At 35.2% G+C, this 25,999-nt stretch overlaps 2 protein-coding genes across 3 annotated transcripts in view; one reads left to right on the top strand and one right to left on the bottom strand.

Moving 5' to 3' along the window:
* The window catches only part of itk (IL2 inducible T cell kinase), a 90,091-nt gene that overhangs the window by 41,893 nt on the left and 22,199 nt on the right, over positions 1-25,999 (top strand). Inside the window, exon 2 of the mRNA XM_073921709.1 lies at positions 18,842-18,902. Within this exon, the coding sequence (XP_073777810.1) occupies positions 18,850-18,902 (53 nt within the window). The 5' untranslated portion in view covers positions 18,842-18,849. The remainder of the gene's footprint in view (positions 1-18,841; positions 18,903-25,999) is intronic.
* Positions 610-25,283, bottom strand: lonrf4 (LON peptidase N-terminal domain and ring finger 4). 2 transcript variants are annotated; one of them, XR_011006238.2, is made up of 12 exons: positions 24,456-25,283; positions 18,144-18,262; positions 15,885-16,007; positions 15,624-15,794; positions 13,906-14,035; positions 13,318-13,393; positions 12,495-12,609; positions 10,953-11,074; positions 10,582-10,740; positions 7,293-7,415; positions 6,302-6,451; positions 610-4,041 (listed from the first exon to the last, which is right to left on the bottom strand). XR_011006238.2 is itself a non-coding variant. In XM_021481225.3 (12 exons), the coding sequence occupies exons 1-12, from the start codon at positions 24,766-24,768 to the stop codon at positions 3,892-3,894; spliced, it is 1,791 nt and encodes a 596-aa protein (XP_021336900.1). In that variant the 5' UTR covers positions 24,769-25,283; the 3' UTR covers positions 610-3,891. The 2 variants fall into 2 exon arrangements, 1 of the variants encoding a protein (XP_021336900.1); XM_021481225.3 differs by having other exon boundaries at positions 7,253-7,415.

The raw sequence follows: 25,999 nt of genomic DNA, 5'->3' as shown, positions 1-25,999 counted from the left end.
TTTGATCAGTCCACAGAACAAAGTCAATTCAAAATGCTCTATTTAGGCATTTTATCAGTTAAAATAGTTGTATGTCTCGGTCATAGTCACCTGTTATGTGTTGTTGTTTTCTTCTATGCAATGGTGCTATTCGTCATCAAATAAGAAACAAAATCAATAAAATAAGATGGTTTTGACTGACAGCTTTATTTCTATTACTATTTGAATATATTACAATTGTCTTTTGGTCACGATAGTGAAAAATATATGCTAATACGGCCCGCTCTCTAAACACCATCATCAGCATCACTATTGTAGGCTACAAACGCAGCAGGTAGTATGTCCAGCTTTTTTGTTGTTTGTTTATTATTTACTTTAGTGGAAAAAAAACATGTTTTAATATATGATTGTTGGAGTGAATTATATCCGTTTTTCATAAATAATGGACAAGTTAGCTTAGATTTACTCTTTTAAGCAAGACAACGTTTCTCACAGGCGTTAATACAGCAGACATGCCACTTGTTTAGCGGTTCTATGGCACCATCTAGTGGGTTAAACCTGTACACATATAATGGCTTCAAATGTAACTGCTTTTTCAATTTTAAATGACAGAAAAGCACACATTATAAATGATTTTAATGTTCCATTTATTGTATAATGTGCATCGTATAACCCCCTTAAGACTTTAAGACAATCTCTCACAAAAAGAAGAAAAAATATCACAGATACTGACCCCTTGTTTACACCAGGGGTTACATATTATAAAATACTCTAGCAAAGACAGCCTTAAATCCAAACAAATCAATACATGACATTTAAGAAGTATTAGTGACCAAAAGAATAAAACAAATACCATTCATCAGAGTTCACTGATCGTTTATTATAAATGAGAGAGTCTTATTTACCATTGACTTGGAAATTTGTGCTGCATATGTGAAATTCATGAGTCCATCAATCTATGAAGATTAAATCTATACCCATAGCTCTTCCTCTGATTTGAATAACGGTCGTCTTGGTTTATAAACTCTTAGTAAAGACTGAAATCAATCTCAACATTGCACTTGTAATATCTCAAAGCAACACCACAGGATCTGCCACCTTCACGTACACCAAAACCAGAAGAGTGAAAGTTTTGACATTCACTAAAACATGTATTATTGAGTCATTCTACAAGTAAATGAAGCAACAGTAAGTGTTTGTAAATGATTTTCAAGTCCTGAATCCAGTGAATGGAAGGTGTCAAATGTGCGCAATAGACAGAAATAAAAGGAAAAAAACACATCAGATGTTTACAGATCAATCAAAAATGGTTCTATCATTTAAATTACTAATGCATTGCAACTTAAAGTAAAATCCTATTCTGATCTGATTCCCTTTCATAAATATTTGCCACTCTGAATCACACTGCTGTCATGTGATCATGAATAATGTGCGGCTCAGCATGAGTTTGACCATGAACGTGTGATCATTTAAAGCTGCGATGCCAAGATCGGTTTCTACAGCATGAAGAGAATCTCAGCTGTCGGATGAACCTTTTTCTATCTAATAGAAGAACTCTGAAAATTCTCCTGAAGATCCAAGATTTAAAATTATTGTCTAAAATCAGTACATATTTTAGCATACTGCACTCGAAACGGGGTTGAAAGCAAAACACCCATATGTTAGTAACTGGTTTTCATTATGACAAAATAGCAATAATCTTCCGAACAGTGCACAACAGGTTAAAATCCGAAAAATGAAAATAAATTAACAGTGCAAATGGGTGCATGTTAACCCCTGTTGGACATTCAGCCATTAGGAGACACATGTGAAAAGAAAAGAAACAATGGCACAATCACCATAGTATGAAAACAAAAGTCAGATTCAAGCCTGTTTAAGTGTTACATTACATGTAACTTTGCCGTTTTAACATTCCTCTGAACGTGGCACTACAACAAAGGAAGAAAAAATAAGAAACATGAACAAAATCTCAGTCCTTAACCATATTAAGGCCTAACACAAGGCACAAGCACACATAAGTAGTCCAGTTTGACTGGCGCAAAGAGGTTTGGAAAGCTAAGACTGATCAAACAGATGGCTAAAACCTTCTCAACACCTCCTACAACTGCCCTGCTGCCCATGACTAGGTCTGAATCCGGCATTTGATGGAGAATATTGTACACTACCATTCGAAAGATTCGTTTTATGTTTCTGAAAAAGAAAAGTCTCACCAAGGGTGCATTTATTTAACAAAAAATACTGTAAAGACAGTACAAGTTAAAATAACTTTTCTATTTAAATATAATATTATGCAATTTAATTAAATTGATTACAATGAATTAATAGAAAAAATCATTTGAAGTATAACACAATAATTAATGTTCAAAGCAGATTTTTTATTATGCATCCTTGCTGAATAAAAGTGTTAAACAATTTGAGTACCTTATTACCAGGCGATATGGTAATACTTTCTATGAAGTCTTTGTTTAATGCTTTATAAGGCGATTCTTAATACATAATATTGCATGCATAATTCCTTATAAACATGTTTAATAGGTTGTATCATGTGATAAATAATCATAAGAACAGTTACAAGAATAAACTGGTATAATTGTGCAATATCTTGCACAACAGTTAGAAATGTAATTGTTGAAGGTATGGGGTAGGATTGAGGGATGTAATCATCATAAGGCATTTATAAGTACAAATGAACAGCCTAAATGCAAGCTAATGAGCAATTAGCTAAAAGCGAGAATATTATAAGCACATAAAGCTTTTTAGATGTTTAAAAGGCAACTTTGTTTCTGTCACTGTTAAGCAGTGTAAGACTGTAATATTATAATACTGGATGTAAAATCCATTTTAACTTAAGTGGATAAAAATGACTGTTTTAAGATTATTCATACGATGATACAGCACATTATTACTTTTCTTAAAGGCATTATGAATGCATTATTATACTTCAAGACTTTCCTTATAATGCATTATAGATGCAAGCTTCACCAAAATCCTTTTCTCCCTTCTCTCTACTTTCATGCCAGCAAGCTTGTAAAACATTTAACACTACGAATGAAATAAGCAAAGCTAGCAGCTTTCATTCAAAGAAAAAAAAAAGTGTATACTCTGCCATTAGTGTTGCAATATTCAAGAAAACGTTCTCCCCAAAATCAAAGTGAACTCATTATCAAATGCTTTAAAGCTTTGAGTTCTTTATTTCTGTAGTAAGTAGATATTTTGAAGAAGGTTGAAAAATGAGCCATTGACATCCTTAGTAGAAAAAAAGACTATGAAAGTCATTGGCAATGACAGAATATGCATTTTTGGGTGAGGTATCCCTTCCACATAACTCCTCATCTGTAACTTACATTATTTTTTATTCCAATGAAACTTTAGACCGGAACAGTGAGATTTGAGGCATAAGCGTTTCATTCATGCATAATCAATGATCTCCTGTTTAGTCTTCAGTCTCTTGGGCAAGCCGTTTCCCTATCGGCCACAAATGTGAGCTACACACATTTTAAAAACCCTGGCCGGAGCCCAGTACTACTAGAAACATCTCCAATGTATGTCAACAAAACTAGCTGCAACATTTGGCATCCATGCTAATGTTGTTTAATGAAGCGGACAGCGGCGACCAATAAACAGCTGTCCTGTGCAGAACCAGTCCTGGATTCTTTGGTGCTCGACTCAAGTAGGAATTAGTTCAATCACTAACCCAATGTTTTACAGCCATTTGAACGGTTCTGCTTAATTTTTCAACTGACCCATATCGCAGCCCTCCACGAGAGATCTTATGTAAAGATTGTTACCAATAAAAAAGTGATATATTTTTGTGGCGAGAGCAAAAACAAAAATCCTGCTGTTGAATGAAAGTGTGTTATTGTCTATTGTGGTGCATGCATTAGAGATATGGGTGTGTGTTGTGTCTCTGTTTTAGCTCTGAGAGAAGTATTCTAGTACAATGCGTAGATGACCCAGTCTGTCCTTTAGCGAGGTCAGAGACAGAACAGTGGTCTGATAGGATGGATCTAACTGGAGAACTGACAGCAGCCACCAACACCAGGCCGGCCCATTAGCAGATGCCTGGAACACACAAAAACACAATGATTATTGTTAGGAAGTTAGTTTTAATGTGTTATTCACTGGGATTTAATCTCAGTCAGTGTGTTGATGCATCAGGTGTAGCGGAATACTCTTATTTCATGCAGCCGGTATTTTAAAAAAGCAAGGATGCAGTGGGAAGAAACCCGGAAGTATAGGATCAGCACTGTAAACATTGCGACAACATGCTGTTTACTGCAAACCTTCAGCTGTTGCTGCAATTCCAAAATGCAGATATGGTGTAAACATAACTTTAATATCATTCCGTGAAGTTTAATTTAATCAATTAAAAACATATTAGGCATCAAACAAAATCACAATCTCCTAAGGGTAATACGCTTAAGCGTACTCCTATGGTTTAGTTCATGGCACCAGGTAAACACCGTGGGGATGCTTCCCTGCTTCAGCCTATGTAACCCAGTGAGCAATAAAACAATGCAGTCCACTGTAGCACATCCTCTTGTTGTCTGCAATAGTGTTGTCACAGTACTGACATTTTAAAAACGGCCATTTCCTGCTAACATTTAAGCAACACTGAGCATGTTCTTAAACAACGCTGATTTGCCATAGTATTCACCAGTGATGACTTTGATTGGCCGTAAAGTCATCAGTTCACCACTCTTCATCGAGTGCAAACAAAAATACAGGGACACTGGAGCATTTTAAAGCCGCCAAGAACAGTCATGCTCATCTGTGCTTGCACTTGGTAAACATCGGTGAAGTGCAGTGAACTGATGACCATCACGGCCAATCTCAGTCATTTCTGTTGAGCACTGGTGAATACTATGGCAAATCAGCGGCATTTATGAACAGGCTCAACAGTGCTTGAATGTTAACGGGAAATTGACGTTTCTTTTATTTCAGTATCGAGACAAGTCTAATATAGTGAAAGAATCGGTTCATTAACTTGAGTTTGTTAAATGGCATCCAAAATGTGTTTAGGAAAGAAAACGTGATCTAAGCAGTACCATTTTTTTTTTTACTTGGCTGAAAATGAGGTCTGACATCCCTTTTTATTTTCACTATCCATTCAGAACGGACCTTCGGGTCACTTGGAAGGCAGTGAAATAATAAATTTGTCACTTTCTCTTCGCTGATAAGATATACAGCCAGGTTAACATCGTTCCTGTGTGACTCCAGGTAATACTTCTGGGTTTCTTCCCACCGCAGCCTTGATTTCACTTTTAAAATTGCGGCAGCGTAAAATCAGTCTTTCTCGTAAAATTGCATTCCTCCCCACGATTGATAGTCAGCGGTTTTGACAAGAAACTGAAACTAATTGGCGAACAATAGTAATAACGATTCGGCAATGATTAAAAAATTTGCCAAATGCATCGATATTCTCTCTTAAATCGAATCTGAGCTTAGTTTGTAACAGCAGATGCTTACAGAACTATCTGTACTAATTTTTTACCATATACTCTAGGGCTGCACGATATTGGAAAAATAAGACATTGGAATATTTTGTTTTTCTGCAACACACAGTGTGATATGAATACAATTTCACCAGATAGCCTGAAAAGCTCTAATTGGAAAGAATTCATTAATTTAGACAATAATAATTTGGGATTATTCTGGGAGTGAAGCATGCATAAAATATAATAAACACTTTAAAAGTGTAAATAAATACAATAGAGCAAATATACAAGTTAAATAAAGATTGCTTTATGGTCTTTTGGGATTACAGAAATTAAATATTGTAAAATAGCACTGTGTAGTTTTCTTTGTATAAATAAAAAAATATAATTAACATTTATTAAAGTAATAAATGGTACAATTTCTTGTGCCTGAATCCACAGTCACAGGCCTTAAAAACACATGAGGTTTGTTTAACTATATTAGAGTAAAAGTTATCTACATGTTTTCAAAATGATGGCTCAGTTATAAACTCAACATAGCATATCCTGCATATCCATTCATTGCGATACCGATGATAAAACACGGATCTGCAGTGTGGATGGAAAAGTGATGTCACTGGTATTGCGTCTTAAAACTGGTAACACCGTCTATCGTGGCAAGTCAAGATAAAGCCTATAGGAATACAGTTATGAATGACCATATAACTCAAGCTATGAATTAAAAAAATATATTATTAAGATACACTTATTGCTGACTGTGTTATATTTTAGACACAATATTGTCTGTTCTTTCTTCATACAGGCACTGCCATTGACATTGGAAACAGTGCCAATTTACACTGTGTGATAAAGTTTTGATATGAAACCGCATTCAGTGCTCTGACCTGAATGTTGTCCTCTTTCTCTGGCATGATGCCGTATTGCCGGCTGATCTGGTCTTGAATACGGCTGTTCAGACGGAGGTACCATTCCCTCGCCTGCTGATACACGCTGTCATGCAAACGCTGCAGTATCTCAAGCTCAGCACCTTCCACCTGAACATGAAAATAAACACAACCGGCAGGCTGGTAAACAAGCAGAACTTTTACTGTCACACTCTGCTCTTATTTATACGCTTTCTTCAGCCGGAGGATAAAATAATGCTTGTGTAATCAAAATGTAGATGAGTTTGAATTTGTTGACTAACAGGCAGTTAATCACAAGCTCCTCTTCCTAATGTATACTGAATACGCTTGTAAATAACACTAATTAAAATTTAAGTATTTACTTGATATTACATTTGCAAGACTAACAAAAGGTGTCATACTTGCTGCCATTACAAGCAATCCATCACTATAACAGACGCAGACATGAATCTTTAATACATGTATTTCACATAAAATCATGACACTTATTTAGGGGTTTAAATCGCATAAACATAGGAAAAAAGTTAGAGAAACAAAAAAAGAGAAAAAAATTGTTTAATGTTTTAACTTGACAACCTTTTTTTTTTATTATATTTACAAATATGGCAAACAGATCATGATAAAACTGGGCCGATACTGTGTAAGAACCTGGCATTGAATTATTGCAATCACTATAGAGTTACTAAACAAATTCTAATTCTATATTGTCAGAGGTTTCTGTATTAAGGCACCATGGGCGTAATTTACTTTACATTATGGCCAGTAAAATGTTATACTAATTCTATATTGTCAGAGGTTTCTGTATTAAGGATCCATGGGTGTAATTTTTACTTTACATTATGGCCAGTAAATTGTTATACTATCTGTTCGCAATCTTATTTCTTGGCCTTAGAACTGAACTTTGGGTTTCAGCATTCATTAACCTCTGACCTTATGGTCTTCCAGGTACTCAATATCAGCAGTGTGGTACCCATCTCTCTGTCCTCTTCTGAGCACTCGGAAGCGACTTCCTCCCAATGTCTCCACATAGGAGCGGCCGTCAGGAAGCAAATCCAGGTCCAGAATATCCAACATGCAGCCGTAATCTGCAAAACTGTGACATGGAATTCAGGCATGAATACAATAGTAAGTCATTCAATACGCACTACTTTTACATTTCAGTTACATACAAATACAGCTACAAGAATACTGATATGTGATTACAAAAAGATAAAAAAAAAAATAAAAAAAAAAAATATATATATATATATATATATATATATATATATATATATATATATATATATATATATATATATATATATATATTACAATTTAAAATAATTTGGTTAATATACATTTCTTATTATTAATGTTCAAACTAGTGTTGTGGAAGCGGTGTACAGTGTATATTAGAGGTAAATTGTGTGATTAAAAAAACAACTGTAAAATGTAATCTCATAATTCTGAAAAAAGTCAGAATTTAGATGCATCAACTTTTTAAGTTTAGGGCTGGGCGATAAAGTCGATATCAGTATTTATTGACCAAGCACCATTGTTAATATCGATAATAAAAAAAAGTTTGGTTATGTAGTTTCAATATGAAGCACTGTTTTATTAAAACGTGGCTGCTGAGTGCGCGCTTGGAAGAAATGCCAATAAGCTTAGGGTTTCAGTTTGTCATTTCCAATGGAGGCGCTTGGTGCACAAGTGGCACACGCACATTTTCCAGGTACACCAAGTTGAAAAACATCTGAACTTTTCCGAATGCCCTGAATGCTAGAACTAACCAACCTGCTTCATACTTTGTATAGAATATACACATTTCAGTAATAACAGCAGAATAATTACCTTAGACGAATACAAAACATGCGCTCGTGCTTCTCACTGCAGGTCAGAATAACAACACACGTGAAAATGAGTGCCGTATAGCAGCAGTGAGGAGATTATAAATAAAAAAGAATGTCACCGAAGTAGCCTTTTGGTTTCTTTTCTTGTGCATCCCAGCCCTTCCCCATCTAAAAATGGTTCTTCAACTTAAAAGCTCAGATCTAATTATCATAATATGTTTTGTTTACAGAGTTTAAGGGTTTACTGTATCATTATTGACACCTTACAGATGTTGACCCACCTTTACCATTACACACACTTTGTAACATTTTATTCATTAAGTTTAAGAGTCTCTTAAACACTTCTGTTTATTTTATTATAAAGAGATCAGATATTTTGTATAAATATTTTTTGACTATTAAAACTTTTTGACTTGGTAATGTTGGTAAATTTAAAATAAAGTTGTTAAATTAAAAATATCCTAATATTCTTAAATGTTCTGTTAAAAAATATTAAATAATTGTTGATATCAAATGATATGAAACATCATATCATTTGTTTTTTTTTGTTTTTTGCAAAATTTCTTAGTTTTATAATATTTAGTGTATTTTCTTTCCTTCAATTCTTCCTTGACTTTTTAATCTGAACTGCATAATGTAAACCGGCAATTATAATTAAATAATTCCAAATGGCTCGATGCAAAGTTGCAATTTTTAGGAAACTTGCAGTTGCAAAAAAAAGCCAAAAATGGGTTAAAAGTCTTTTTAGATGTTTTCATAAAGTTGTGCTGCCTAATAAATCTGTTATAAACCTAAAAATATTGAATTCTTTGACAAATAGAAAGTTGATGAAATCAGCATTTATTTCAAATTGAAAGTTCACAAACTTTTATAGACTATTGTTTTTATTAAGGGTTGCACCGACTAATTGACTTTAATGGTCTGCCATGATGCTTCTTGATTGACGTCGACTAGTCACATTGCAAATCACATGACTTGACATGACCTGAAGTAAATGGCAGCTTTACACACGAAGGGGGTTCACTGAATGAAACTGCCCTCAAATTATTTAAAGTCATATTTAATGTGTAATTTTTCTTATGTCAGTGTCAAAAATTCACATGAACTAAAGCGTCAAACAGATACGAGTTAGGTCGCTCTATGCAAATACCCTAGAGCAGATGCTAGCCAATCATATGTATGCAACCATGGAAAAGTAATGTGATTGGCTGTAGTCCTCTGCAAAGCCTAGATGCTGACATATTTTGTGAATGAACCGTGAAGCGTGCAGAAATCGTGATGTGTGCAGCCACCGGAGGTATGACAAACTTAGCCTGTGTAAATATCATTCGCAGTGAACGCAGTGAAGATGTGCAACGAGGCAACGTCTGATAACCAAGATGAGCCAGCAACTGAAAAATTTCAATAACTGACTTAAGCAGCTTTCTATAGAGCACTATCATAACGATAAAATATGCATCTGAGCAAGTCTCTGATAGTGTAATTAGGCTTAATGTTATAGTCTTTTGTGCGTTATGAAATAACTTCACATGAATCTGTGTGCTGACGACGTATGTAATACTTCTGCACTAAAATATCTGTTATTGTTACATTCTTACTAGAACAGGCAGTGATCAATGTATTGCTGACTGCATTTACTTAGCAGTAAAATGTGTGCTAATGTTGCATTAGTAGCGAAATGAAAGTGTTGACCGTGCATTTATTTTGTACTAAAATTAGTTATTGATAGGCCCACACAGAAGCTGAGCAATTACTGAGAGAATTCGCAGATTTTTAGCCCATCATTGATTCTGTTTTACTTGAGTTAATGTGTGTAATTTATAAGTATTCAGTTTTTAAATACATTTCTGTAATATCATTGACTAATATGAAAATATTTGTATGATTTATTCACAATATAGTTTGTAAAGTAATATTTTCAGTCTTTTAGTAGATATATTATATGAGAGACTTGCTTTGTTTACCAAATAAGGTGCATCTAATTAGATTTGCATTGTGAACATCAAATACAAGTTAAAAGGTATTACTTTTTACTTCATAAATTAAGGTTTCAGTTATGATACTCCTAAAATTATTCCGCATAAATCTGCAGATTTTTAACAAAACTCTGCACAGAAATGCAAAAAATGTCCGCAGATTCCGTCTGGTCCTAGTCATTGGTAATGTTGCAATGTTTTTGCAACTTGTTATGGGCTGTCAAGCTGCATGTGTATATATATTTTCCTGCAAATACATCGCAAATTGTGGCATGTTGCACTTGCGTCTTGACGTTAACTCGACATTGATAACATAAAAGTCGACTTCCAAAAATCTAAAGTCGTTCAACCCCTAGATTATATAAACAGTTTAAGACCTAAAAGCCTAAAACATTTTATAACACCAGTAAGGCTGCAGAAGCTAGCATATCCTTAAAATGAAAGATCATTTTACCCTTTGCCATGCTCATAGCTGCACATGCCGAACTTCTTTGTTCCCGTCTCCATACATCTGCGCATCATCAGACGGTAACGAGGCTCAAAGATGTGCAGCGGGCATGGGATGCCAGGGTATGCCACCGTGCACACAAATATCGGGATATCCTTGGTCAAACTAAAGATAAAACATGAGCAACTTAATAATAATTCAACTTTTGCAAAACTTCACACAGTAAATCAAAGGTCTTTTGGACTGTTAAGTTTTTGCAAATGTTAAGACTGCAAATACCACAGCTCTTCCAGTTCTCATCAGCAATGGAAATTCGGCTGATTGCAAAACGTGATTTGCAATATTCAGTTTTCGTTATCGCTGAGGAAGGCACTCACTTTGAGAGCTCTGCCATCTCCGCTTCGTGCACCTGTTTCCTCTCTGCCAACTGCTGAGGGAAGAGGCGAGACATGATCTCCTGCAGCAGCACCGTGGGGTTGTACTTCCTGTTCTTAAAATACTGGAAACAGGAAGATAGTTGGTGAGAAAATGTAATGTGGTTTGCTGTTTTATTTGTTTATTTAGTGTCACTTATTTGTGATTGAGTTGAATTAGAAGGATCATGCTACTAAGGCTTAACCTGTAGGTGTAAATTATGTAACTTTTAAATTGTTCCCTTGTTGTAATGTTTTAAAGGGTTGTGTTTACATATCCAAGATTAAATCCATCACTTCAGGCAGGCCAGAACTGTTTTGTCCTTAGAGTAACTATTTTCTTAAAGTGGAATATGGGATGGGCAGTCAAGTTTTGGATACTGAATGTCTATCCTAATGCCACAGAACATATTATGTGCACATGTAGTTTACAAAATGTTACATTGACGTTGTTCCATGAATTACTATGTAAAAAATGCTGGGTCCAAACAATCGATGAAAGAATTAAGTTACTTCTTAGCTTTTACAAATTTAAGTAGATTAAACATAAAAAAAATTTGGGAGACATCTTAATTGTTTTATTTCGGCTCAATTGAAATAAGTAGCTTGAACAAACAGCAAATGTCTTTTTTTGAGTGTCACCTTGTTTGCTTTAGTGCTTTTTCACTTTAAATAGTATTTTAGAATAAGGCATGCATATATTTTGCATGCATTTTCTTCCTTGCACAACCAATTGTGTAATGGTCATATGAGACGAATCAGAGCAATTGTGGACAGCCATGCCTTCATTTTCAATAGTCTGCCTTTCAGTCCATCTATGCTTAAACAGAACACCAGCATTTACAAGCTAAAACTGGTTCTTTAGTGTTTTAAAAATGTTCAGTTTTCATGGACTGAGGAGTGGTGTGGATGTAAGGTATAACCGGAACAAATCCTATGCATTTTAAAACAAAAACGCATGTGTAAACAGCACCTGAGACACTTTGAGCAATTTTTTGAGGTGCAATATAGTTCAGAAGCTTGCACTGTTTCTTTCAGCATACCGGGTGTTCATTCTTGCTTTTATATTGATATAACTTCAGTAAATCACTTGCTGGCCAAAGAACAAATGGCAAAGGTTCCAACTTCACTAAATTCAACGTGAACTTCACTTGCTCAATATGAAATTGAATTGTGGGTGAATGGTAATTTTTTTTACATGACATGATTGGCAAGAAATTAGCAATTTTTTACATGCAAACAAGTCTGCAACAAGTGAAGAATTGTTTGGCAAATGTGGAATAATTTTGTTTAAAACTCAGGACACTGTAAATATAGGTTGAATACAGGACTCTGTCACAGAGACAGGGACATCTGGTCACAGAGACTTTGATTTTGACTTGAAATTTAGACATTCACAAATATGTTTACTGTATGCTAAAATGTAATATCTGAAAACAGCATAATGGGGCATTTTATTATTATTATTTTATGTATTAGAAACGTGCATATTATCAACAGTAGTACCTCCTGCAGTGGTTGTTTGCAGAGTGGACAGCGTAGATTATGGTCCAGACTTCTCTCAATGCAGTTTTTGCAGAAGGTGTGCCCACAGGGTGTTGTCACCGGCTCATAAAATAACCTTAAATCCATTAAACAAGTCATTAGCACAGGCAAGAAGCAAGGCAGTTAACAAAAAAAATTCTTTATGGAAAACCTGTTCTACTTTACTAAACTGATTAAGATCACAAAAAAATTAAGGCATTATATTGACATGAGCCCAAAACATGAAAGCTTTGTAATTTGCTGTATATACTAGTTTTTTAAGTATGACAAAAATATGATGTCTTGAGATAAGCAAGTAGCTGGAATAATTTAACATGTATAGGCCTCCGTCGGTCAGTGTTGACCATGGATGACGTATCCTAGCTCTTATCTTGAGGCATGACTGATTGTCTGAGACAGCGTCGTTGGTGGCTGAAGAGCCCAATACGGGAGAGGCAGTCTTTACCGCAGCAGTCGCATTGATAGGTGGCTCCCTGTAAATTTTTCAAATTTACCACCCTTTCGTTATGTTGGTGGCTGTTTTTGCCCCATTGACTTCCATTGTAATTTTTTTGGATTGCAAAGTCTTGCCACCATATAATCATGCATTCTTGATTGTTGGTGGTAAAATGTGTCATTTTTACTGCTGATCATGTTTTACCTGTTGCCCAAATTAAGACTCAAAATAGTCTCATGGGAAAACATCCCCAACAGCACACAAGAGTTAAATACCATCTAAATGTTGCAGGAACCTAAAGTGTCAGGTAGCAGAAAATAAGGGCAGTATAATAAAGCCTTCACTGACCTGATGCACAGGGGGCACTCAAAATCGCTCACTGTCAGGACACTGAGGCAGGACTCTCTTCCTACACTGCACACACCTACAAAAGCAAAGCAAATAAGTTAGGATCAAAGGATGCATTTTGATGTGTTGTCTAATATTGTTAGTAAGGTCGTAAACTAAGAATGCACTGTTTGACTGGATGCCATTTGGGAATTACCGGTTTGCTTAAAGTCCACTTAAACCAGACGTTCATACTTACTTTACTGTATGTGGATTTCTATTCACATATTTCATTTATCCTAAAATGGTGAATAGAGGATGTGATTTTATTTTAGCACAGCAAACTAAGGGTTGGAGGGGAGCAGTAAAGGATATTCTGTACAGGCCATTAAAAACACAATCAAAGAAGGAATGACAGAAGCAAATAATCAGATTTAAAGTAACTAAGACAATCATTATAAAGATTATAAATATTATTGTGTTCTTTTAAATCATCATCAAATAATATTTAATATTAAAACTTTTTTTTTTCTTTTATTCAAAGGAGTTGAATATATACAAGTAAATGGCATTTCATGTATTTGGTTGTAGTGAGTAAGTTATGGTCACCTCTGTTATGTTTCTCTTCTCTCTTCATCATCAGTTCCTCGTCATCCTCAGCAGTGGGGAGGAAGGACACAGCTTGACACAGGCTCAGACAGCACTCGCTGCTGCTGCCAAGCTTCATTTTAGTTGTGTTCTAGAACAGAACAGGAAAAACTCTTGAGGGCGAGTCTAGCAGATTTAAACCAGAGTAGAGAAAGTCTAATCATAGCACAGTAAACATTAGTAAATCATGTTACATGATTCATTTAAATACTCTCTGGCCCTAAATTTTGTTTCTGAAAAGTAGCATCTATAAATGCATATGCATAAGAGTCATTCAGATTTTTCACTGATTTTCTTCTATTAAATCCACACATCATCAGCCCTCCTGTGAATGTGTTTATTTATTTAATTTTTTAATATTTCCCAAATTAAAAGTAAGAATTTTTTCACAGTATTTCCAATAATATTTTTTCTTCTGGAGAGTCTTATTTCTTTTTTTTTTTTTTTATATTTCCCAAATTAAAAGTAAGAATTTTTTCACAGTATTTCCAATAATATTTTTTCTTTTGGAGAGTCTTATTTCTTTTATTTCGGCTAGGATAAAAGCAGTTTTTATTATTTTATTTTTTTCAAACAGTTTTTTTGTCAATTATTAGCCCCTTAAGCAATATTTGTTTTCAATTGTCTACAGAACAAACCATCATTATACAATGATTTGCCTAATTACACCAACTTGTCTAGTTCAATTAATAACAATTTTTATTTTTATTTTTGCTTAAAATCAAGATCACAATTTTCAAATGATTCTGTAGATGTAAAATAAAGGTTAATATGAGTAGCTTATTATTATAGTTAATTCTCAAACAATAATAATATTAGGCCTATGTGTAGCTCTACTTAAAATAAGAAATGGTGGACTCGAACAGACTTTAAATTTGTCCTGGTTGTTAATTCAGAGTACAGTGATGACATCCATAATAAATATTTTCATAATTATGAGGTAAATTTATTATGTTAGAGACATATGCTTGCCATTTGTCATTGACAACATTATTAGATCTTTTTTTTTACTGATAAAATTTTTGTCATTATCAAATTCCCTCTTGCATTATATTCAACATTATATAGGCTAGAGTAGTTAGTTATACTGACCCTCTAAAGATTTATTTTCATGCACAACACTTTGTGTTCACTATGAAACAAAAACATATCAAATGCTTGTCCTAATCATAACTCTAAAATGCAATATGATCATATATGATCACGCTTTCGGTTTCACTGGCGAGTGTGATCATGTCATGGCTGCCATCACTCTGAAGAAAATTACGTTACATTCAAATTCATTTACAATAAAACTAATTGTATAATGGGGTGACTTATACTTTATAAATACAACACCATTTGAAAGTGTCCATGTTATAAAACAATATGTCAATGTATATAAAACAATGTGAAGATATATATGTATATGTATGTAAAAATATATTTGGCTACTGTAGAAAAAAAGCAGAATTAATATTGTGTGTAGGGTCAAATCAAGATTGTGATTTTTATTTTATTTTTTTCTCCAATTAATCAAACAGACCTAGTATAGAATTCATTTTTTACAGTAGGAAGGTTGGCACTACTGCAATCTGTTTCTAGATCTAGTCCCAGATCTTTCGGCTATTTCTGCTTGCATTACCAATGTTACAGTTCAGAAATGACACAGGAGCATCAGTGCTGCAAGCACATCTCACCTGCCCGGAATCACTTTGACCTTCAGCATTGGTGTGGGAGTAGCGCTGAGCATCTGTGCATGAGGGGCTTACGGAGCTGGTGATTGGACAGGGATCCTGCAAAAACTCAGACACAACATGCAGGATCCGTGGAACTTCCTCCGGCACAGCCATGCCCTCTGCTTCCAAGATCTGCATATTATACAAGAATTATACATCTTTTATTGATGTATTGCATGTTGCTATTATCATGCACTATGTAATAATTTCAGAAATGCCCACCTTTTTAATCTGGTTTTTAGCAGGGGCAAAGTCAGGATGCTGTTTCAGACAACGGTAGAACTGGATGAGGGCTTCGGTCTGTCTGCCCATTTCAAGCAGCACATTCCCTTTACGAAAGAAACCCTGTAAAATACAGAATTCAGTGACTGTGTGAATATTTATGAAGACAGAAATGATTTCCAACCTGTTTTACATTTTACGTTTTTTTTCCTGTGCCAGCGCAGTACAATACATTTCAAACGTTTGGGCTATGCAAGAATTTTTGGAATGTTTTGGAAAAATGTTTTCAGCTCACCAATGCAGAGATATTATTAAATGTGAGATGTCATAAGAATTTTAAAATAACTGCTTTCCATTTTGATATATTACACAAAGAAATTTATTCATGTGATGGTAAAGCTCCATTGTTTCAGCCTCAGTGTCACATTATCCTCCAGAAAGGCTTGTTTGGTGCTCAGGAAACATTTCCTATTATCTTCAGTGTTGGAAAGATTGTCATTTTTGATCAACTAATGCTTCCCTGTTGAATAAATGTGTTCATTACTTTTTAAAAAAACATATGTCTGTTTTTTGTCCATACCAAGAGGTATAGTTATAAAACTGTCAGTGCTGTAATCCCACGCCATGAGAATTCAGACATTTAAGAAAATAATAATTAATAGAGTAATAGCACAGGGCCACGTAGTGGCGCTGTAGGTAGTGCTGTCGCCTCACAGCAAGAAGGTTGCTGGTTCGAACCTCAGCTCAGATGGTGTTTCTGTGAGGAGTTTGCATGTTCTTCCTGCGTTCGCGTGGGTTTCCTCCGGGTGCTCCGGTTTCCCCCACAGTCCAAAGACATGCAGTACAGGTGAATTGGGTAGGCTAAATTGTCCATAGTGTGTGTGTGTGTATGGATGTTTCCCAGAGATGGGTTGCGGTTGGAAGGGCATCCGCTGCGTAAAAACGTGCTGGATAGGTTGGCGGTTCATTCTACTGTGGCAACCCTAGATTAACAAATGACTAAGCTGACAAGAAAATGAATGAATGAATGAATGAATAAATGAGAATAATAGCACAATATCTGCAGATGTCTAAACTTAAATTTATATAGTACCAATAACAACTACTGATGACCAATGGGTGAAAATTATGTAATTATGATGATAATAATAAATATAGCTGCAAGCAGCAATTAAGGGGCCAAGCACTATTGGCCAAAAGGTGGCGCTGCTCCAGATGTTTTTGAGTACTTTCAGGGCATGGGGTTGAAGATGCATACCATGTTTTGTAATGATATGTGAATATGTTGGTAAAATATAGCATTTTTTCGCCGAAAATCGAAATGGTCGACGCTCAAAATGGCTGATCTATAAAAATCAGACATCATTCGACTCGACATGCTCTGCCGGATGTAATGAGACCAGTTTTATGAGTTTCGGACGAAAGGTTGAGACGTTATAAGCTAAAAAAGCAAGTTTTGTGTATCTCCGGACCACTAGGAGGCAGTGTGCTGAAACTCAGCATATAACCTCAGACCCTAGTTGTCATAACACACACCAAGTTTGGTGTGAATCGGTGAATGTGTTACGGAGATATCGCCTCAAGTCCATTTTTGGCAAGTTCTACATTAAATTTTATCGCAAGTTAAACAAATACGGTTGGTCTAATCAACTTGAATTCCATAACTTTTGGTTGGCATGGTCTTTAGATCATGTGATTTAATTTTGGTGAAAATCGGAGATACTGCCTAGGACGAGTTCGATTAAATATGTTTTTCAAAAAATTTAAAATAGCGCAAAAAAAGTCATGACGGAAAATAACGTCAAAGGGTGCGTTTGAATCGGACTGAGCCAAGGAATCAGAGGAAAAAAAGAATTTTGATTGTAGCCCATTCAGTTCAAAAGTTATCATGATAAACATACGTGAAAGTTTGGACAAGTGGTGGCGCTAGAGAGTTTGATTTTGAGTCTTTATATTTGGTCTGATTAATGTTAATAATGTCCTCTATCATTGTGCCAAATTATACAACTTTCCCGCATACGCCTAAATAGGTTGCCATTCAAATCTGGCGGAAGAAACGGAGGAAGAAGAAGAAGAAGAAGGAAGAATAATAATAATAATAGGAACGCTAACGGATCCAATAGGTGCCTATGCACCTACGGTGCTTGGCCCCTAATAATAATGATAATAATAATAATATAGAAAATAGTTTTTATAACCAGATTATTTAAACAAAAGCACCGTCTCTATTCAATAAATAAATAAACAGACAGCCCTCACCTCTGTCCAATTGGGTCGCACAAAGCACAGGTCATCCAGGTCACGGAGGGCATCAGAAAAGCGACGGAGACCCATGCAGGCCTCAGCCCGCCACACTTTCAGACTCACATCGTCAGGGGCTGCAGATAAATGATAAAAAAAACCTTCAGACATTAAAATAGTATTTTACTATTTTATTTTTAAGAGAAGTTCTTCAGAAGTTTTGTTTAGATAGCGTATACAAAGGACACAAATCTGTTGTGTGACATCCGGCTGTTAATAAATGGAATTTGCTAATATGTAAATTTATGTCATCCATCCACATTATTTAAAAAAATAGTCATGTCTAGTCTAACTGCTAAATTTGTGGTGCAACTACATTACTACATCACCCATGATGTTGTGCAGTAAACTCCACCAATCAGTTACAATAATCACATCAAAGCCAAAGAAATGAAATGCCCATATATACCCATCTATATCTGTTGTTGCCAAAAAGAAATGTAAAGCTTCACTTCAGTGCCTTGAGACTTATTCAAATAGTGATTTGTTTTTGTTTTTAAAGCAAACAGTGTTATTAGCATCACAGCCTAGAAAAGGCTGAATTGTAAAGGAATGTGACATCTACAGTTCAAATTTTTAATCTAATGCTAAACACAAATAATGTATTTGTCTTTGAGTCCAAAAGTTACAAAGTTTTAATGTCTTTTATTGTGCAGGAGACAGAATGCTTCAGATATTGGAAAGCATGAAAAATCATTCACTCATATCGGAAAGAGGGTAAGTGAATGTGTGTGTTATTTTTATTCTTCTATTTTATTCAAACTGCCAATTTTGTCATTATTTTAAGCAAACTTTATTATTATAAATGAATCTTTTTTTCATTTCACTAGGACTGTAAGTGTTATTATTGAATTTAATGCAGACCATGTTTGCTGCTTGTCATTTAATGGACTAAGTATTAATCATAGGCATTTGTAACATAAATGTGCAATGTCATTCCCTTCCAATTATTTTAATTGCACAAAAACAGCCAGTTGTGCTTCTTTATTTAAATGGTTAACTCTAATAACAATATAAAGATTTTATTAGTTTACTCATTTTCCTTCAGCTAACTCTCTGATTTATCAGAGGAGCTACAGCGGAATGAACCGCAAACTCTTCCAGCATATGTTTTATGCAGCGCATAAGCCCATCCAGCCGTAAACCATTAATGGGAAACACCCATACACTCACACATTCACATACACTCATACACTATGGCCAGTTTAGTTCATTCGATTAATTCACTTATAGCGCATGTTTTTTGGGCTGTGGGGAAAACCGGAGCACCCAGAGGAAATACGCACGAACACTGGTAGAACATGCAAACTCCACACAGAAATGCAAGCTGACCCAGCGGGGATGCGACACCTTCTGCTGTCAGGTGACAATGCTAACCGCTGAGCCACTGTGCCACCTAATAGAGATTTCATTAGTTCAAAATAATGTTCATCCACTTGGTTGTTAACAGATGAAATCCCAATAAATCACAAAGCAGATGGACAGATTTACAATAACGCTTAATGGCTACTTCATGTGTAGTTTTAACTCTTAAGAAGTATTGTAACTTTGGTCTGTTACTTCAGCTTTTAAAGATTTTTTTTCTTCAAATGTCTGTACCTCTGTGACTGACCTCTCAGCTGGTTTGAATTCTAAAGATGCTTTAAGAACAAGTGGGTGAGCACTTCACACATTCGGTAAGGATTAAATTAACATCTAATAGCATAATGCTAAAAAGAAGGTAAAAACGCTGTCTAATGCATATAGGTCAAGCGCAATAGATGGAGTTCACATACTAAGAGACAAAAAGGAAGAAAATGATGAACATGCATTAGAGGTTATTCAAACTATTCGACATTAACTAATCCAACACTTCTATGAATAATTGCACAGAGGAATAGAAATGCACATTTGCATTTACATTTATATGTACATTTAAATGTATACGTATATAACATTTACGATTAATAGTTATGTATTTGAGTAAAATGTCATTATGTATTTTTTCTGGAAGCTACTAATTTAAAGAGCACTCCTGTAAGAATCTCATTTATAAAGGTTTAAAAGACAGGTGTGTGGCAACAGTGAGTGAATACAGTCAGCCCCTAATGGTAAAAATGTATTAATTGTATTTTTTTATAATCACACTTCACAAAAACAGTCTGCAAAAACTCTTTAGTTGCATCCCAAATCACATACTTATTTACTATTATACACCATTTTGTAAATAAATAGTGTAAGTAGTGCGTTCAAAAAATAAAATAAAATAAAAAAGTGCACTTTAAATACCCGAATGATGCTCTTATTCAACCATTAAAAAGGAGTGTGGACTGTTGGACACTTCATGCACTCAAGAAAGGGGCAGATCTTTCAGGCACTAATGTTGGATTATTTATTTTGGATTGTGAAAGCAAAATTTCCCTATAAGTGTGATTATACGCATATACTCATGGCAGGTTTTATTTGGCCATTTATTTCACTAATTTGGCAACCGTTAAATGTCATCTGGGAAACGGTTTGAATTTCTGCTTAGTAAAAAAAAAAAAAATGTTATTGTTCCATTTGGGACGACACTACATACATATATTATGCTGTTGAGTGTGTAAGTGCATGAGTACATAGTGTACATTGTGCCATTTGGGATGTAGCTTTTGATCCATATGCCATATTTCTCTCATCAGCATTCACAGCCCTTAGTGAGAAGCAGCCGTTTTGAATCTATCTATCGATGCTGCTATGCTAACACATTTTAGCCCCAATCCTCTTTTTAAAATGGGGCTGTGAGTACAGTCTAATTTAAACGATGGTCCCCAAAATGCCAGAATTTGGATCGAAGTCTAAAAGGGGCTGTCAAACAGATATAAAACAATATTCGTGGGGTATTTTAAGCCGAAACTTCACGCACACACTCTAGGGACATTAGAGACTTATTTTACATCTTGTAAAAAGGGTCATAATATGTCCCCTTTAGGGCTGGGCCGATAAACCCTTTTAATTGCGGACTTTTTTATTCTATATTGATCTAAGAGCCAATCACACAGCAAAAATGTGCAACCATGGGAATCTAAAATTGTGTTGATATTAGAAATGTACAGAATTTTCGGCCATCAAAAATTTATCAGACGAAAATGTTGTGCCATTTAATGGACCATCTAATTTTTGTGGCTTCAGTCATTGTTGGTGTGATCTTTTAAATCTGAAGGTCATTAATAGCATATATCGAAATATATATCATTATTTTTCAAAATAGAAAATAATTAGAGATTGCATTTTTCCCATATCGCCCAGCCCTACTTTTAGTGCACTTCTTGCATAAAACCACAAATAACGCATTTGTTATGCTGAACAACTTTCATTTTCTAGAAATAAAATACCATAAATGACAATATTTAAATCAGAAATTTGGAAGAAATTTGATCAGACATTAACAAATAGCACCATTTTACTCCAATTTAATCCTGATAAATTCAAAGAACAGCATTTTCAGGTGGTCTAACTCTTTTTCCACAGCTGTATGTGCTCTTTGACAGATGAAATAGCCTTGCTATCATCAATAAAAACCAGATTATGTCAGGATCCTTGGTTACACAAGAGGGAAAGTAGATGTCGGGCAGAATGCTGAGCGTACAGGAAACTGCATCTAATTGCATTTAAAGAGTTGACAGTCATCTCAGTTTTGCCTCGGAGGCTTCGTGTTACTAGACTGATAATCGCAGACATTTAGTGGCTGTAAAATGATACTTAATTCACTAAAGGCCAAATGGTACAGTTAAGAGTAATGCCATACGTTCAAGAGAAGAGTGTAACATCAAACCTCACTAGCTTGTGTTAAAGAAAACATTTATTGCACCTAGAAGTATCATAAATGCATCTTATAATATGTTATATAATGTCTCCTTTGTGTATGTTGTATACCTTGGGGGACTTGTTATTTCAGCTATGTGTGCCCTAGAGATGCTAACGTGACCTTATTTAACCTTGGCTTCCGTCTCATTGTGACATCGGCTGCCGACAACCTGTTTTAACCCACTTTCTCCGCTGTTCATTAACCCTTTACAATGCCTGAGCTTATGAAATCAGTGTTGCTTTCAACAAGCTCCGCTCTCCGCTCACTAGTGTGCGAGTAGGTGGATCACAAAGACAATATCTAACAGTCTAACTAACCCACGCAGTGTTAAAATGCTGCAATCTAGGGCAAACATATTTCTAAAAACAACAGATTTCCAACTCCTGCTGCATATGGCTTTCATTATCTCTGCCTACCTGCGTTCACAGATAGTGTGGGATTGATCTGATTCAAAACATGCACTCTACATTTTTTTACATCATTTTTCTGATGCTTTTTCCACAGTGATGACCTCAACTGACATGATTTAAATACTATAGGTGCACTTGTAACATTGCACTAATTTAGTTATTTAATGATTAAACATTTAAATGTATTCCTTTTCATTAATAAGTATGAGGTTCACAAACTCAGTGACCTACATTGCGTAAATGACCTATAAAAGGGAAGTTCCATTATTATGGGTTATATATATCCAGTACAAGAACAAAGAAAGGTTTGTACTATATGATTTTATTTGATATTTAAGTCGTATGTCTCTTTTTCTATCTAGTTCCCTATCTAGAACAAACTTAGGCACCTTTTATATCAACAGAATCTATTGTGCACCAAAAATACAGTTCTATGTATAGTACACTTGCTGTCTATATACAGTACAGTGTAGCTATGTTGGTCCTACTATTCTGTGCTACACATTCCTATTATACAACGTGTATTTAAACTGCAGTTCAGGGTGTGAGGAAATGTTTTAAATGTACAAATAGCATTTATTTCTTCAAATTTTATTATTTTAAATGTAAGTATAAAGCTGTGTACAAATATATAAACTAAAATCAGACTTTTCTGATTCAAATTTAATTACTATTATTAAGACCATTTCATTGTGGTGATTTCATTGGCCCATTAACATTTCCTGCTTGTTGTCAAACTATTTCATAGCTGTAACAAGAGGCGATTCAATCATAAAATGGTGTTATAACAGCTATCGTATTATTTATCAATATATATAACGTTTTGGACTCTCAGAGGCTATGGAAATTTAAAATGTAAAACAGGAAATAAGTTAGGACCATTGTTATTTTTTACATCCCTCAAACTGGTATATAAAAAGTGTTCTGACTTTAGTGCTGTGCTTTTAAATTACAAAACAATGAATCGACTAAAATTATTCACTGTGTATGTTTTGAACGAATGTTATTGCACAGTAAAAGAAACTAAACGTCACAAAAAAAAAAACATATGCTGCATTTGGCAAAAAAGGTCATTCCACAGTGATAGTGTAATGTTTAATGCCTAGTTGAATTAAAAGAATCAGGTAAAATCCATACACTCAAATTAACTTCTATGAGTCATTTGTTCGGCATCCTAACAACACTGGTTTGGTAGTTTGTTTTGATTCACAAAAGAAAAAAATTTGACTCTTCAGAACAACTTGAGCACTGTATATCATCTAAACATCTCTAAAATTGTCCAGTTCCAGTATTCATCCACAAAAAAAAATAATAATAATGATAATAATTTTATTTCCTGCCCTGAGACAGTTTGTCTTGTTGAATTAAAAGAATTAGGTCAAATCGATTCACTCACATGAACTGACTTCTAAGAGTCATTTGTTTTGTAATCACAACTCTGGTTAGGTTTTTTTGTTTTGCTTCACAAAACAATCAACTCTTTACAACAACTTGAGCACCATAAATCACCTAAACGTCACTAAACTGTCCAATTGCAGTATTTATCCACAAAAAAAAAAAAATATATATATATATATATATATATATATATATATATATATATATATATATATATATATATATATATATATAATAACTGAATCAATTTTCTTCCCTGCTATGACAGACAGCCATAGTTTGTCTAGTTGAATTAAAAGAATCAGTTGAAGTCAATTCACTCAAATGAACCGACTTTAAAGAGTCGTTTGTTCGACATCCTAACAACACTGGTTTGGTAGTTTGTTTTGATTCACAAAAGAACGAATCGACTCTTCGGAACAACTTGAGCACAGTAAATCATCTAAACATCATTAAAATTGTCCAGTTGCGGTATTTATTCCAAAGAAATACTGAATCAATTTGATCCCTGCCCTGAGACTCAGCCATAGTTTGCATAACCGAAACGGGACACCAACCCTTCCCCGTTGCACAATGTATATATAAACATCAGCGTGGTTGCATAAGGTAATGCCTCTTTTGCATCCTCTTCCTTACCCATCTCGATTCCTTCATCCGCAATACGCAGAGCTTCCGTGAACTCGCTGGTTTTCAGCTTCTCCTGAATGTGACACTTCATCTTGGTCTCCTCGGGGCAGCATTTCTCAATTATGCTAAAGAGTAGCACGTTGTTCTTGATGTTTTTTGCATCTCTCTGTTTTAATCGCTCTTTGCACGTGGGGCATCGCGAGGGCAAGAAGGCACCCATGCATCTCCTGCAGAACGAGTGACCGCAGCTCATGGTCATGGGCTCGCACATGAGGAACAGACAGATCGGGCACTCCAGCAGATCCATGACCCACTCCTTCATCCGGCCACTGCCTCCTGCTAAAACTTGAACAGCTGATGCGCTGTGCCAGAACTTACAAAGCCCGATCCTACAGCACACAATCTGACATGATTCAAAAGTTACACGACCAATAGTTTAACAGCTCTGTCTCATTTCACGATCACTGCTTTTAACGGTCTACAAAATAGCATGCTAAAGGGATTCCCGTCCGACTGACGTTTAGATGTGACCATTTAGATTGAACATCTATGCTCATCCATTGTCAATCATATCTCAGTCTTTGTTGTGAGAGTATCGTTTCCCCTTGTTGTGCATGATGAATAGCTTCACTCCCCTTCTTCAGTCCGATCAGTGTGGCTTTGCTGACCCCTCCGAACTCCATCAACGCAGCGCAAGGGCAAATCACAAAGCGAGCGACGGGTCTCTGTTTACCTGTTTTAAAGTTCGCGAGACCGTCATCTTTCTCTTCTGTTTAGCACGCAGATTATGCTCGCTTCGCTCCTGACACCATTACATTACATTACATAAATAAAAACACGTGACGCGTTGCGGCGCTTCCTATTGGCTCCCCGCTCCGCGTTCCTCTCCTGTTGTGAAACAGCGAACGACGAGTTTCATAACAGGGAATCTCGCGCACTAATTCAACGACAGACCCCTGCAAAACAAACTGTGGACAAATGGGTGCTCAATGATCGTGTTTGGTTATTAATAGCTTCCCTTCTTCCCTCTTTGTGTATTTTAGCATTCATGAAGAGGTTTTGCTTTAGATTTTTTTTGTAGATTATCCACGATTACAGGCATTGCCATAAACTTCACATTTCTCTTCAAATTTGTCTAAATTTTTTTTTTTATTTTGCAGCCCATTTCTTTCGAAGTTAGATTAATCTTTTTGTTCAGTGGCAAACTTGTCAGCCATTATTAAGACAGGGACAAGATGACACTGCAAATAAATGGGTGTTGTGTTTACTTGTCGAGGAAACAATTATTCAGTTGGTTAAACGCCCATCTCTCAGTCTAAAGTGCACTCGCACAAGGTTGCATAATTGTAGTAAAGGTTGTATAACTATTTTCTTTCATAAAATTTGCATCATATGAACATGTGACTGGAGAATGGCTAAATCACATAACAACATCGCATAACATTTTTTTTTTTTTTTTTGCTAATTAACTGCTGCAATCTTGTGAAGCAGGTTTTGGGCAGCAGTTTTATAAGTACAGATATGACTTAATATTTATATTCTAAAATAATACC

This window comes from Danio rerio, chromosome 14, assembly GCF_049306965.1.
Source record: "Danio rerio strain Tuebingen ecotype United States chromosome 14, GRCz12tu, whole genome shotgun sequence".
Lineage (NCBI taxonomy): Eukaryota > Metazoa > Chordata > Actinopteri > Cypriniformes > Danionidae > Danio > Danio rerio.
Note: the sequence above shows the minus strand (reverse complement) of the source record. Positions and strands in the feature narration are given on the sequence as shown.

Excerpts from the sequence above, each read along its gene's own strand:
- lonrf4 (XM_021481225.3), bottom strand. The coding sequence starts at position 24,768 with ATGAAGGAGTGGGTCATGGATCTGCTGGAGTGCCCGATCTGTCTGTTC. Across the intron at positions 10,741-10,952 it reads GAGATGGCAGAGCTCTCAAA|TTTGACCAAGGATATCCCGA; the intron begins GTGAGTGCCTTC and ends TTTTATCTTTAG. Across the intron at positions 7,416-10,581 it reads AGCTATGAGCATGGCAAAGG|TTTTGCAGATTACGGCTGCA; the intron begins GTAAAATGATCT and ends TCCATGTCACAG.